Here is a 15,555-nt window from a genome sequence, read left to right as displayed (position 1 = left end):
TGACTTATAGTGGACTGAAAAGCTTGAGCATGTAGATATTAAGAAAGAGGATGCGCTGGAGCTTTTGGAAAGCATCAAGTTGGATAAATCACCGGGACTAGAGATATACTCCAGGCTACTGTGTGAGGCAAGGGAGGAGATTGTTGAGACTCTGGCAATGATCTTTGCATCATCAATGAGGACGGGAGAGCTTCCGGAGGATTGCAGTGTTGCTGATGTTGTTCCCTTATTCAAGAAAGGGAATAGAGATAACCCAGGAAATTACAGAGCAGTGAGTCTTACTTTAGTAGTTGGTAAGAAGATCCTGAGTGGCAGGATTTATGAACATTTGGAGAGGCATTATTAGGAATAGTCAGCATGGCTTTGTCAAAGGCAGGTCGTGCCTTACGAGCCTGATTGAATTGTTTGAGATTGTGGCTAAACACATTGATGAAGGTAGAACAGTAGATGTAGTGTATATGGATTTCAGCAAGGCACTTGATAAGGTTCCCCATGCAAGGCTTATTGAAAAGGTAAGGAGGCTTGGGATTCAAGGAGACATTGCTTTGTGGGTCCAGAACTGGCCTGCCCACAGAAGTGGTTATAAATGGGTCATATTCTGCATGGAGATCAGTGACCAGTGGTGTGCCTCAGGGATCTGTTCTGGGACCCCTACTCTTTGTGATTTTTATAAATGACCTGGATAAGAAAATGGAGGGATGAGTTAGTAAATTGGCTGATGACACAAAATTTGGGGGTGCTGTGGATAATGTGGAGGGCTGTCAGAGGTTACAGTGGTACATTGATAGGATTCAAAACTGGGCTGAAAAGTGGCAGATGGAGTTCAACCCAGGTAAGTGTGGGGTGGTTCATTTTGGTAGGTCAAATATGACGGCAGAATATAGTATTAATGGTAAAACTCGACAGTGTGGAGGATCTGAGGGATCTGGGGTCCGAGTCCATAGGACACTCAAAACGGCTGTGCAGGTTGACTCTGTACATTGGCCTTCATTAATTCTGGGATTCAATTTAGGAGCCAAGAGATAATGCTGCAGCTATATAGGACCCTGGTCAGATCCCACTTGGAGTATCGTGCTCAGTTCCCGTCACCTCACGACAGGAAGGCTGTTGAAACCACAGAAAGGGTGCAGAGGAGATTTACAAGGATGTTGCCTGGATTGGGGAGCATGCCTTATGAGAATAGGTTGAGTGAACTCAGCCTTTTCTCCTTGGAGCGACAGAGGATGAGAGGTGACCTGATAGAGGTGTATAAGATGATGACAGGCATTGATCATGTGAATAGTCAGAGGCTTTTTCCCAGGGCTGTAATGGCTGGGACAAGAAGGCACAGTATTTAAGGTGCTTGGAAATAGGTACAGTGGAGATATCAGGGGTATGTATTTTTACGTAGAGAGTGGTGAGTGCATGGAATGGGCTACCAGCAACAGTGGTGGAGGCAGAAACCATAGGGTCTTTTAAGAGACTCTTGGGTAGGTACATGGAGTTTAGAAAAATAGAGGGCTATGGGTAACTATAAAAGCTTTTATAGATATGTGAAAAGAAAAAGATTGGTCAAGGCAAATGTAGATCCTTTACAGTCAGAAACAGGTGAATTGATCATAGGGAACAAAGAAATGGCAGACCAAATGAATAACTACTTTGGTTCTGTCTTCACTAAGGAGGACATAAATAATCTTCCTGAAATAGTAAGGGACTCAGTGAGATGGAGGAACTGAGGGAAATAGATGTTAGTAGAGAAGTGGTGTTAGGTAAATTGAAGAAATTAAAGGCAGATAAATCCCCAGGGCCAGATGGTCTACATCCCAGAGTGCTTAAGGAAGTAGTCCAAGAAATAGTGGATGCATTAGTGATAATTTTTCAAAACTCCTTAGATTCTGGATTAGTTTCTGAGGATTGGAGGGTGGCTAATGTAACTCCACTTTTTAAAAAAGGAGAGAGAAATCAGGGAATTATAGACCGGTTAGTCTGACATCGGTGGTGGGGAAAATGCTAGAGTTGGTTATCAAAGATGTGATAACAGCACACTTGGAAAGAGGTGAAATCATCGGACAAAGTCAGCATGGATTTGTGAAAGGAAAATCATGTCTGACGAATTATATAGAATTTTTTGAAGACATAACTAGTAGAGTGGATAGGGGAGAGCCAGTGGATGTGGTATATTTAGATTTTCAAAAGGCTTTTGACAAGGTCCCACACAGGAGATTAGTGTGCAAACTTAAAGCACACAGAGTTGGGGGTATGGTATTGATGTGCATAGAGAATTGGTTGGCAGACAGGAAGCAAAGAGTGGGAATAAACGGGACCTTTTCAGATGGCAGGCAGTGACTAGTGGGGTACCGCAAGGCTCAGTGCTGGGACCCCAGTTGTTTACAATATATATCAATGATTTAGATGAGGGAATTAAATGCAGCATCTCCAAGTTTGCGGATGACACAAAGTTGGGTGGCGGTGTTAGCTGTGAGGAGGATGCTAAGAGGATGCAGGGTGACTTGAATAGGTTAGGTGAGTGGGCAAATTCATGGCAGATACAATTTAATGTGGATAATTGTGAGGTTATCCACTTTGGTTGCAAGAACAGGAAAACAGATTATTATCTGAATGGTGGCGGAATAGGAAAAGGGGAGATGCAATGAGACCTGGGTGTTATTGTACACCCGTCATTGAAGGTGGGCATGCAGGTACAGCAGGTGGTAAAAAAGGCAAATGGTATGTCGGCATTCATAGCAAAAGGATTTGAGTACAGGAGCATGGAGGTTCTACTGCAGTTGTACAAAGCCTTGGTGAGACCACACCTAGAATATTGTGTGCAGTTTTGGTCCCCTAATCTAAGGAAAGACATTCTTGCCATAGAGGGAGTACAGAGAAGGTTCACCAGATTGATTCCTGGGATGGCAGGACTTTCATATGAAGAAAGACTGGATCGACTAGGCTTATACTCACTAGAATTTAGAAGATTGAGGGGGGATCTTATTGAAACATATAAAATTCTAAAGGGATTGGACAGGCTCGATGCAGGAAGATTGTTTCCGATGTTGGGGAAGTCCAGAACGAGGGGTCACAGTTTAAGGGTAAAGGTCTTTTAGGACCGAAATGAGGAAAAACTTCTTCACACAGAGAGTGGTGAATCTGTGGAATTCTCTGCCACAGGAAACAGTTGAGGCCGGTTCATTGACTATATTTAAGAGGAAGTTAGATATGGCCCTTGTGGCTAAAGGGATCAGGGGGTATGGAGAGAAAGCAGGTACAGGGTTCTGAGTTGGATAATCAGCCATGATCATACTGAATGGCAGTGCAAGCTCAAAGGGCCGAATGGCCTACTCCTACACCTATTTTCTATGTTTCTATGTTTCTAACCCAAGGTAATTTCTTAGGTAAGGACATGTTTGGCACAGCTTTGTGGGCCAACGTGCCTGTATTGTGCTGTAGGTTCTCTATGTTCTAAGATTAACGTGGTCGCCAAATGCATTAACATTAGATATTTGTTTTTACAGTTGTTCTTTTAAAAAAATGAGTTTAAATTTAAACCAGACAAAAAGATTGTCTTATAACACTGTGTAAAATGGCAAAATAACTTCCATAATACATTTTGTGGTGTTTTCTGATATGGTTGAGTTATCTGACCTAATTTCATTTCAAATTTAACAAAAATATTACACAGATCTAGCTTTATTGTGTGATGCAATTTTAACAGTCATCATTTAGAATTATTTTTAAGAGACATAAATTGCTCTGTGACATTTTAGTGGCTTGAGTTTCAAAATAATTTAAAAATTGCTTTGGCATTCACCCCAACAATTCCTAGCTTCCATAGGTTTAAAGTGAAAAGGGAGAGATTTAATACAACTGAAGGGCAACCTTTTCCACACAGTGGGTGGTAAATATATAGAACAAGCTGCCAGAGGAAGTGGCAGAGGAAGGTATAACTTATGACATTTAAGAAGCATGTGGACAGTTACACTTGCTTGCTTTGGTATCTTTGGAATCACTGAAAAACCTTTGCAGTCTACTGTCCAAAATACAAATAATATCTTAAATTTTAGAGATTAATATAGCTGCAAAACCAAACTGAGTAAAGCCTTCTAGTTAGTTGTTTGGACAGTGAACAGGAGCTTGAAGACACACACTCAACGTTTTTGGAACAGCTGCTTCTCCTCTGCTATCAGAGTTCTGAATGTACAATGAACCCATATATCATGCCCTAATTTTTTTTCATGCTTTGCACTGTTGCCCAGCACACAAGTGCCATTACAAAATAAGTGCATGGCAGCACCTCTATTTCCAAAGACGTTTGCGAAGATTTGGCATGACATCTAAAACTCGACAAACTTCTATAGACGGTGGTGGAGAGTATATTGACTGGTTGCATCACAGCCTGGAATGGAAACACCAATGCCCTTGGATGGAAAATCCCAAAAAGGATAGGGATGACATAGGATCGGAAGGTGTAGTCTCTATGGGTTGTGTTAAAATGGCAAGGATAAAAGGACCTAATGGCAGTTGTATACAGGCCTCCAAACAGCAGCCGGCATGTGGATTACAAATTACAGCAGGAGATAGAAAAGGTGTGTCAGAAGGGCAATGTCATGAAAACATTAACATGGACTGGGAAAACAAGGCCTGTACTGAACCTCAAGAGAGAAAATTTGCTTCAGGGATGACTTTTCAGAACAGCTAGTTGTTGAGCCCACTGGGAGATCGTCTGTGCTGAATTAGGTGTTGGCAATGAACCAGAGATGATAAGAGAGCTTAAGGTTAAGGAACCTTTCGGGAACACTGATCACAATATGATCCAGTTCACTTTGAAATTTAAGAAGGAGAAACTAAATTCCAATGTGTCAGGAATAAAGGAAATTATAATGGCATGAGAAGGGAACTGGCCAAGATTGATGGAAAGGGACACTAGCAGGAAGGAGGCAGAGCAGCAAAGGCTGGAGTTTCTGCGAAAAATGAGGCAAGTGCAAGACAGATATATTCCAAATAAAAAGAAATTTTCAAAGGGAAGAAGGACACTAGCATAACTGACAAGAGAAGTCAGAGCCAAAGTAGAAGCAAAAGAGAGGCATACAAGGAATCCAAAGCTAGTGGGAAGATAGAGGATTGGGAAACTTTTAAAAACTTGCAGAAGGAAACTAAGTAGACCATTAGGAAGAAAAGGATGAATAATGAAGGGAAGCTGGTGACTATTATCAAAGATACTAAAAGCCTTTTTAAGTATATTAAAACTTAAAAGTTTTTTAAGTTTAAGGGTAAAAGAGTGTCGAGGGTAGATACAGGAGCAACAGAAAATGACACTGGAGATATTGTAATGAGAGACGCAGAGATGGCAGAGGAACTGAATGCGTATTTTTCATCAGTCTTCACAGTGGAAGACATCTGCAGTATACCGGATATTCAAAAGTGTCAGGGAAGTGAAGTACATGCAGTTAAAATTATGACTGAGAAGGTGCTCAGGAAGCTTAATGGACCTGATGGAATGCACCCTTGGGTTCTGAAGGAAGTAGCTGGAGAGATTGCGGAGACATTAACAATGATCTTTCAAGAATCGATAGATTCTAGCATTGGCAGCAGAAAGGAAACTATAGACCTGTTAGCCTGACATCAGTGGTTGGGAAGTAGTTGGAATTGATTGTTAGGGAAGAGATTATGGTATACCTGGAGGCACATGACAAGATAGGCCAAAGTCAGCATGATTTCCTGAAAGGAAAATCCTGCCCAACTAACCTACTGCAATTTTTTGAGGAAATTACAAGCAGGGTAGACAAAGGAGATACAGTAGATGTACTGTACTTGGATTTTCAGAAGGCCTTTGACAAGGTGCCGCACATGAGGCCACTTAGCAAGATAAGAGCCCATGGAATTACAGGGGAGTTACTAGCATGGGTAGAGCATTGGCCAATAGGCAGAAAACAGAGAGTGGGAATAAAGGGATCGTATTCTGGCTGGTTGCCAGTTACCAGTGGAGCTCCACAGGGGTCGGTATTGGGACTGCTGCTTTTTACAATGTATGTCAATGGGATGGAACTATGGGATTAATGGATTTGTGGCTAAATTTGCTGATGATACAAAGACAGGTGAAGGAGCGGTTAGTGTTGAGGAAACAGAGAGCCTGCAGAAAGAATAGATAGTTTCGGTGAAATGGCAAATGAAATACAATGTTGGAAAGTGTATGGTCATACACTTCGGTGCAAGAAATAAACAGGCAGACTATTATTTACATGGGGAGAGAATTCAAAATGCAGAGGTGCAAAGAGACTTGGGAGTTGGATGATTGGTAAGTTTTTAAAATCTAACAAAAGACAACTAAAGGATGCTAATAAGTCAGTCAGCATGGTTTTTGTAAAGGGAAATCTTTACATGAGAAATCTGTTAGAATTCTTTGAGAAAGTAACAAGCATGGTGGGCAAAGGAGAGTCAGCGAATGATATTTACTTGGATTTTCAGAAGGCATTTGATAATGTGCCACAGGCCAGGCTGCATAACAAGATAAAATCCCATAGCATCACAGGAAGAGGAATGGGTGACAGGCAGGAGGAGGCAGTGAGTGGAAATAAAGGGGGCTTTTTCTGTTCAGCTGTTGGTGACCAGTGGTGTTCCTCAGGTGTCCATATTGGAACCGTTACTTTTCACGTTGTTTGTCAATGATTTGGATAATGGAATTATCCAAAAAGCAGCTAATAGAATACAGTATTGGGAAATGTATGATAATACATTTTGGTAATAGGAACCAAAGTGCAGACTATTATCTAAAAGGGAAGAAAATTTAAACATGAGAGGTACAAAGGGACTTAGGAGTTCCTTGTGCAAGACTCCCAGAAGGTTAATTTGCAGCCGAGTCTATGGTAAAGAAGGCAAATGCAATGTTGGCATTCATTTCAAGGGGAATATAGCATAAGACATAGGAAAATAATTAGGCCATCTGGCCCATCAAACACCATCCCCCCGCCAGACTTCCCCCGTAACCTTTGATGCTGTGTCCAATCAAAAACATATCAAGCTCTGCCTTAAATACATCCAACAACTTGTGGTAATAAATTCCACAAGTTCACCACACTCTGGCTAAAGAATTTCTCCTTATCTGTTTTAAACGGATGCCCCTCTAAGCTGAGGCTGTGCCCTCTTGTCCTAGAGTCCTCCACCATGGGAAACATCCTTTCCACATCTACCATGTCTAGGCCTTTTCAACATTCGAAAGGTTTCAATGAGATCCTCCCTCATCCTTGTAAATTCTAGCGAGTACAGACCCAGAGCCATCAAACGTTTCTATATGATAACCCTTTCATTCCCGTAATCTTCCTTGTGAACCCCCTCTGAACCCTCTCCAATGCGAGCACATCTTTTCTTAGATAAGGAGCCCAAAACTGTTCACAATACTTAAGGTGATGCCTCACCAGTGCCTTAAGAAGAAGCCTCAGCATCACATCCCCACTCTTGTATTCTAAACCTCTTGAAATGAATGCTAATATTGCATATGACTCTTCCTCACCACCGACCCTACCTGCTAGTTAACTTTTAGGTTGTTCAGCTCAAGGACTCCCAAGTACCCTTGCATCTCAGGTTTTTGGATTTTCTCCCCTTTTAGAAAATAGTCTGCACATTTATTTCTTTTACCAAAGTGCATGACCGTTTCCAACATTGTATTTCATTTGCCACTTTCTTGCCCATTCTCCTAATCTGTCCAGGTCCTTCTGCAGCCTAGCTGTTTCCTCAACACTACCTGCTCCTCTACCAATCTTTGTATCATCTGCAAACTTGGCAACAAAGCCATTTATTCCATCATTTAAATCATTGATATGCAGCATAAAAAGAAGTGGTCCCAACACTGACCCCTGTGGATCACCACTAATCACTGGCAGCCAACCAGACAAGGATCCTTTTATTCCCACTTGCTGCCTCCTACCAATCAGTCAAAGCTCTAACCATGCCTAAACTTTCCTGTAATATCATGGGCTCTTAACTTGGTAAGCAGCCTCGTGTGGTAAGTATATAGGTGAGTTGAAGAATTTTGGGGAGTTGATGGGGAGAAGGAAAAAGAATGGGATTCATGAGGGATAGGTGTGGATTGATGGCTTAAGGGGCCATTTCTGTGCTGTACCTTGCTCTGACTATAACAGCACCTCATCTTCCAGAAGGATACATTACAGCCTTCTATTTTCACAGTTAAAAGTACCAATTTCAAACGAACCGGTTTAGGATTTTTATTCTAAATTTCCAACATTAGCTTTAAACCTTGTTGTAACTTTAATAAACATTGTACATTTTCCTCTCCTCTGGGCTTTAATATCTTAGTTGCTGTACCCTTCAAAGCTCTATCACTACACTTGCTATAGAAACATAGAAAGCCTACAACACAATACTGGCCCTTCGGCTCACAAAGTTGTGCCGAACATGACCCTACCTTAGAAATTACTAAGCTTACCTATAGCCCTCTATTTTTCTAAGCTCCATGTACCTATCCAAAAGTCTCTTAAAAGACCCTATTATATCCACCTCCACCACCGTTGCCGGCAGCCCATTCCACGCATTCACCACTCTCTGAGTAAAAAAACTTACCCCGGCATCTCCTCTGTACCTACTTCCCGCACCTTAAATCTGTGTCCTCTTGTGGCAACCATTACAGCCCTGGGAAAAAGCCTCTGACTATCCACACGATCAATGCCACTCATCATCTTACACACATTTAATCTCTCTTCCACTCGTCTTTACATCTTACATCATGGTTCTATTTACAGTCCCTATTATAAGGATATCGCCCTGAAGTCTTCACTGCTTCTTTTCCCAATGAAGCTGCTTGATTTGCTGAGTATTTCTAGGTTTCTTTTCAGATTTCTAGCATTTAACATTTTGCTTCAGAATTTAAAAAGAGCTAAATAACCAGAAGTCAAACATTAATTACACAAAGATCAAAATGATATTTCAAACTATTGACTACAAAAGGCACATTTATCCAGACTAACAGAAGAAATGTAGAAGCACCAGAGAATTTGTTCTGGTTTCTTCAATACCTGATGTAATTTACAGCATTTGCTAGAGAATGCTACATCGATCCTACAAGTCAATTAACATACATTATCTGTTCCGATGTGATGGGCTCCACTTGAACAATTCTGGGTGCAGGGTCCTGGCCAACTGCCTAACTAGGGCTGTAGAGGGCTCTAAACGAAGTAGCGGGGGGTGGGTTCAACAGTTTGGAAAAATAAGCATAGAGTAAAAGGGAAGGCAAGTGCAGGAAAGTCTCCAGAATACAGAATAAGACAAAGTTAAGACAGGGATAAGGATATAACTTCAGGCAACATGGAGACAGAACTGAGCAGGCTGGTGAATACAGGACTAAAGGTGCTATATTTGAATGTATACAGCACACAAGGCAGATGATCTTATAGCGCAGTCACAAATCGACAGGTGTGACATTGAGGGCATCACAGAATTGAGGTTGAAAGAAGTTCAGAGCAGGGAGCTAAACATCCAAGCATACTCGTCCTATTGAAAAGGCAGGCAGGTGTGGCAGAGGACCTGGGGTGGCTCTATTGGTAAAATATGAACCCAAATGCTTAGACATAGGATCAGAAGATGTAGAATCCTTGTGGGTAGAATTAAGAAACAGCAAGGATTAAAAGACCCTGATAGGACTTATCTACATGCCTCCGAATAGTAGCCAGGAAATGGGGTACAAATTACAACTGGAAGTGAAAAGGCACGTAAAACAGGCAATGTTATGATGTTCATGGGGACTTCAATATCCAAGTAGATTAGGAAAATTAGGTTGGCCCTGGATCCCAAGAGAAGGAATTTGTGAAATGCCTATGAGCTGGCTTTTTAGAACAGCTTGTTGTTGTGCCACTAAGGAAAACACAATTCTCAATTAGGTGTTGTGCAATGAATTGGTTTGGATTAGGGAGCTTAACGTAAAGGAATCCTTAGGAGGCAGTGATCATAGTATGATAGAATTCACCCCGCATTTGAGATGGAGAAGCTAAACTGAGATGGAGAAGCTAAACTCAGAGGTATCAGTATCATAGTTGAGGAAAGGGAATTAAAGAGGCATGAGACAGAAACTGGCCAAAATTGATTGAAAGGGAACATTATAATGGGATGATAGCAGAGCAGATTGGCTGGAGTTTCTGAGTGTATTTCGGAAGATGCAGGTTTGCTTCATCCCAGGGAAGAATTTCTCTAAAGAAGATGAGGCAACTGTGCCCGACAAGGGAAGTCAAAGACAGCATAAAAGCAAAAGAGGAGGGATACAATATAGCAAAAATTAGGGGAGGCTAAAAGGATTAAAAAGCTTTTAAAAACCAACAGAAAGCAGCAAGAAGAAATGAGAGCAAAGATGAAATATGAAAGGAAGCTAATACAAAAGAAGGTGCTAACAGAGTCAAGAGAGCACATCAGACTGCAGGAAAATGACGCTGGATAGGTAGCAATGAGAAACAAAGGATGAACTGAAAAAAGTATGGTGGATTCACTTAATTAGTCCATCAGCTAATTGGGGCAGCCGCTTATTTTGAACAATTCTTAAAACAAATTGAGAAAATAGCCGGGTTTCTCTTTGTTTACTTGGGATATTATGTCGATTAATTGGGGTAAGAGACTGTTGTCAAACAGTTTCTAACTAGCATCAGACTTGTGCTCTTGTGTAACCATTAGAGACTACACAGTACTGACAGCAAAGTGTTCAAAAAGCAGGGATTTCTGTCATTGATAGTTGGCAAGAAATAAAGCAGTAAAACAAATTAGAACAAGATAGAAACAAGGTGAATCCCTCTGGTGGATAACTATTAGGAACTAATAAAAAGTTTTATAGTGGTGTAGTAGTATGGAAACATTCTAATTTGTTCTGCATATTTAAATACATAATTTGTTATTCAGTTAAATGGTAGTTCGTCTTTATACCCTTTTAACTATTTCCATGAAACTTCGGCTAATTAGTTTGGCTGCTTAATTGGGCCAAGAGGTACTGGTTTCGATGTGTCCCAATTAACCGAAATCCGTTGTATATTGCATTAGACTTCACTGTGGAAGATACCAGTAACATGCCAGAAATTCAAGATAGTGAAGGGGTAAGAAGGGAGTACAGTTGCTATTGCTAAGGAATAGGTGCTTGGAACACTGAAAAGTCTGAAGGTAGGTAAGTCCAGTAGACCAGATGGACTGCACACCAGAGTTCTAAAGGAGGTAGCTAAAGAGACCGCGAATGCATTAGTAGCGATTTTCAAGAATCACTTGATTCTGGAATGGCTGTGGAGGACTTGAAAATCGCAGATGTCACCCCACGCTTTAAGTTAGTAGGCAAGACAAGAAATTCTAGGCTAGTGAGTCTGACTTCATTAGTTAGAATGTTGGCATCCATTATTAAGGATGAAGTTTCATGATACTTGGAAGCACATAAGAAAATAGGCCAAAGTCAGTATAGTTTCCAGAAGGGAAAATCTTGACTGACGTACCTGTTGGAATTCTTTGGGGAAGTTACATGCAGGATAGACAAAAGAGAGTCAGTGGATGTTTGTTAGATTTTCATAATGCCTTTAATGATGCATATGAGGCTGCTAAACAAGGAGCCCTTGGTACTATAGGAAATAATGGACAGAAGAGTAGCTGTCAGGCAGAAGGCAAAGAATAGGAATACAGTGGGGCCTTTTCTGGCTGCCTGCTAGTTACTAGAGGAATTCTGCAGGGATCAGTGTTGGGCCCTACCGCTAACCAGAGACATAGCAGTCGTTTCCAGGATTATTCCTATTTCCTGAATAGCAGAAGGACATGAAGATCATGGTCAAGGCCACGAGCTATCTCATCTCTGCCTCTCTCAATAACGCGAGGCATATCCCATCAGGCCCATGAGACATAGTCAGCTTAATGTTCTTGAGATACCCAAAACTACCTCTTTCTTTAGCTCAATATGTTCCAGTATAGTAACATGCTCTACATTGATCTCACTGTCTTCTTTGTAAACACCAAGTACATGTTCCATCCTTTACTCGAGTGGTTCTACTGTCTCTCTAGTTTTCCTACTGCATCAGATATATGTGAAATCCCATGCAATTCTCTTTAATCCTACTTGCCAAGGGCTTTTTATGGCCCATCCTAGCTCTCCCATCTTCTAGTCATCTCAAAAAGACTAACATTACATTTTCATTCTTTACTACTAGCTCAACCACCATGTTAACATTAAGGGAATCTTGAATTAGGACTTTTTATTCCCTTTGTTCTTCCAATTTTTGCATTCTCTCCCCATTTAAAAATAATCCATTGTTCCTTCCAACACATGACCCAATGCTGGACTTCATCTGGGCAAGTAGAAAAGTTACAGAAGGACTTATAAACAGATTAGGAGAATGGGCAAAGAAATGGCGGATGGAATAGTTTCAGGAAGTGTATGGTCATGCACATTGATAGGAGGAATAAAAGCATTGACATCTTCTCAATACAGAGAAACTACAAAAAAAAACTGCAACACTAGGGGACTTGGGAGCTTTTGTGTAGGATTCCCTAAAGGTTAATTTGCAGGTTGAGTCAATGGTAAATTGCAAAGTTAGCATTTATTTCAAGAGGACTAAAATATAAAACCAAGGATATAATGTTGAGCCTTTATAAAGCACTGGTGAAGCCTTTATAAAGCACTGGTGGGGCCTCACTTAAGAGTATTGTGAGCAGTTTTGGGCCCCTTATCTTAGAAAGGATGTGCTGAAACTGGAGAGGGTTCAAAGGAAGTTCACAAAAATGTTTCTAGAATTGAATGGGTTGTCATATGAAGTGCGCTTGATGGCAATGGGCCTGTATTCACTAGAATTCTGAATAATGAAGGGTGACCTCATTGAAACCTATCAAATGGTAAAAGGCTTTGATAGTGTGGAGAACATGTTTCCTATGGTGAGAAAGTCTAAGATCAGAAGACACAGCCTCAGATAGGAGGGGCATTCTTTTAGAATGGATATGAGGAGGAATTTCTTAAGTGGTGAATCTGTGGAATTCTTTGTCACAGGCAGCTATGAAGGCCAAGTCGTGTATATTTAAGGCAGAGGTTGATAAGATTCTTGATTGGTCTGGGCATGAAGGAATACGGGAAGAAAGCAGGAAATTGGAGCTGAAGGAAAAATTGGATCAGTCATGATGAAATGGTAGATCAGACTCAATGGGCCAAATAGCCAAATTCTGCTGCTACATCTTATGGTCATATTATTTTACCCACTCTCCCAACCTGTCCAAGCTCTTTTGAAGACTTTCTGACCACATAACTCTATCTGTCCTTCCACTTATCTCAGTAGCACCTACAGACTTGGCCACTATGCCTTCCGTTCCTTTACCTAGATCATTAATGTATCACTGAAAAGTTGCAGTTCCAACACTGATCCCCGCAGATCTGTTATCAGAAAATGCAATGAACATTATCAACCTGAGAAGTACCCCTTAATGCTCTGACTTCTGACAGTCAACCTATATTCCATCCAAGCTAGTACCTTGCCTTTAACCACAAGCTTTTATTTTGCTTAGCAGTCTCACGCGTGGCATTTTGACAAGCCTTCTGAAAACCCAAGGTAATAACATCCACTGAAACAAAACATAAAACATAATCTAAGACAAGATGTTCGATTCAGATTGAATGGCCTCATATAAAAGGCCGCTAAGGAAATGCAACAAGTCGTGCATGAGTTATGTAGTAATATAGCACAAACAATTTCAGAAGATACCAAAGCATGTTATATTCAATTACAGATTTTTTAAAAGTATAATTATCATTGTAATGTAGGTAATGTTGTAGCCAATTTATTTATGGCATCCCACAACACAGCAATATTAAAATGATCAAATAATCAGTTTACTTTGATGCTGATAAATAATAAGGATGCTGGGAATAAGCACTAATCTTAATTTAATACTACCTGAAATATTACTTCTCTGAGAACAGTAGTCACTCAGTGTTGCACTGAACTGCCAGCTAAATCCATGCTCGGGCCTTTGAAGTACAAATCTTCTAAGTTATAGAAGGAGGCATAGAAGATTGTGAACATCACTGTAATGTGAACACATATGCAGAATATCACAAAACTAATATATAACCCCAGTAGTACCTGAGAAAGGGCCTACAGGAATATCCTGCAATCCATCCTCAGAGTATGTCATAGGAGGTTGCATCATTAAGTTTTCTCCAGCTCCATCTTCTACTTTTGGTGCAACATTGTATACGATTCTTCTAGTTACGTGGTTTTTCCTTCGTCCGCTTCGTGGACCCGCTTGTTGCAGCATTAATTTTCCCAAACTTCCCCAAGAAAAAGCAGGATTTTGATCTTGAGGTAGCCCCATCTGCAGATCTTTTCCACTATAATCTGCGAAATTTTCTTGATTCCAGGTTGTATCATGAAGCTGGTAACTGTCATCTGGGTGCATTACTGAACCCATATCTAAACCATAGCCCTCCATTTCATATTTCACTCTTTCTTCATGCAGGACTACTGTGCCACAACTATTCACTGTATTTGTAGATTTCACCACCCAAGGACTACTGGGCTCATGTTTCAACACAACTCCTGTATTGTCTCGATGGGAAGGGTTGGATGTTTTTACCTTCTCATACTGCACTATTATTTTATCTGCTGCATTTGATTTTGTACTGATGTTTAGGGCTTCTTTAATAAAACCACGGCAAGCCTGGACAATGTCAGTCATTTGCAGATAGCTTGCTACAGACATAACTTCAATGACATTTTGGCTGGTTAAAACTAAATGCCCAGAGTACATGAAATCAAGAATGACTGTGAAACCTTGCACAGCAACAACATCAAGGTGAGTTACTGTAACTTGGTCACAACTCTCATTTGGAGTATAGCAATAGAGTGTCTTAAAGTAACGGCTGCCCGCAACTAGTATGTTCTTATGGGCTTTGAAAACCTGACCCTTCACTACAATGTTGACATCACACAGAATTCCTTGCTGTCGCTGTTCATTCAGTTCTTGAAGCAGTTGATAGCAATAGGAAATTTCATTTCGATCACTTTTGTATTCACTGTACAACTCATCCGTTGATCTAGATGTAACTGCAGACTCCTAGAAAAAAAACACAAAAAATTAGTCCTGACGAAGGGTCTCGGCCCGAAACGTCGACAGTACTTCTCCTATAGATGCTGCCTGGCCTGCTGTGTTCCACCAGCATTTTGTGTATATTGTTGACAAAAAATCATACTGGATTCAGAAGAAACACAGAAAGCCTACAGTACAATACAGGCCCTTTGGCCCACAAAGCTATGCCGAACATGTCCTTACCTTAGAACTACCTAGGCTTACCCATAGCCCTCTATCTTTCTAAGCTCCATGTATCCACCCAGGATTCTCTTAAAAGACCCTATCATTTCCGCCTCCACCACCGCCGCCAGCAGCCCATTCCACACACTCACCACTCTCAGCATAAAAAACTTAACTCTGACATCTCTTCTGTACCTACTTCCAAGCACCTTAAAACTATGTCCTCTCGTTCTAGCCATTTCAGCCCTGGGAGGAAGCCTCTGACTATCCATTTGATTTTAAACAATTCAAAGTGAATTATACAAGCCTAAAAAAATTTTTTCT

General features: G+C 40.9%; 1 protein-coding gene across 1 annotated transcript in view; it reads right to left on the bottom strand.

Annotated features, from left to right (window-relative positions):
* Positions 1–15,555, bottom strand: part of zbtb10 (zinc finger and BTB domain containing 10) — a 106,265-nt gene that overhangs the window by 22,855 nt on the left and 67,855 nt on the right. Inside the window, exon 2 of the mRNA XM_059983520.1 lies at positions 14,064–15,036. Within this exon, the coding sequence (XP_059839503.1) occupies positions 14,064–15,036 (973 nt within the window). The remainder of the gene's footprint in view (positions 1–14,063; positions 15,037–15,555) is intronic.

This window comes from Hypanus sabinus, chromosome 1 (genome assembly GCF_030144855.1).
Source record: "Hypanus sabinus isolate sHypSab1 chromosome 1, sHypSab1.hap1, whole genome shotgun sequence".
In the NCBI taxonomy this organism is placed as follows: domain Eukaryota; kingdom Metazoa; phylum Chordata; class Chondrichthyes; order Myliobatiformes; family Dasyatidae; genus Hypanus; species Hypanus sabinus.
The sequence above is the reverse complement of the archived record's forward strand: the minus strand, read 5'-3'. Positions and strand labels throughout refer to the sequence as shown.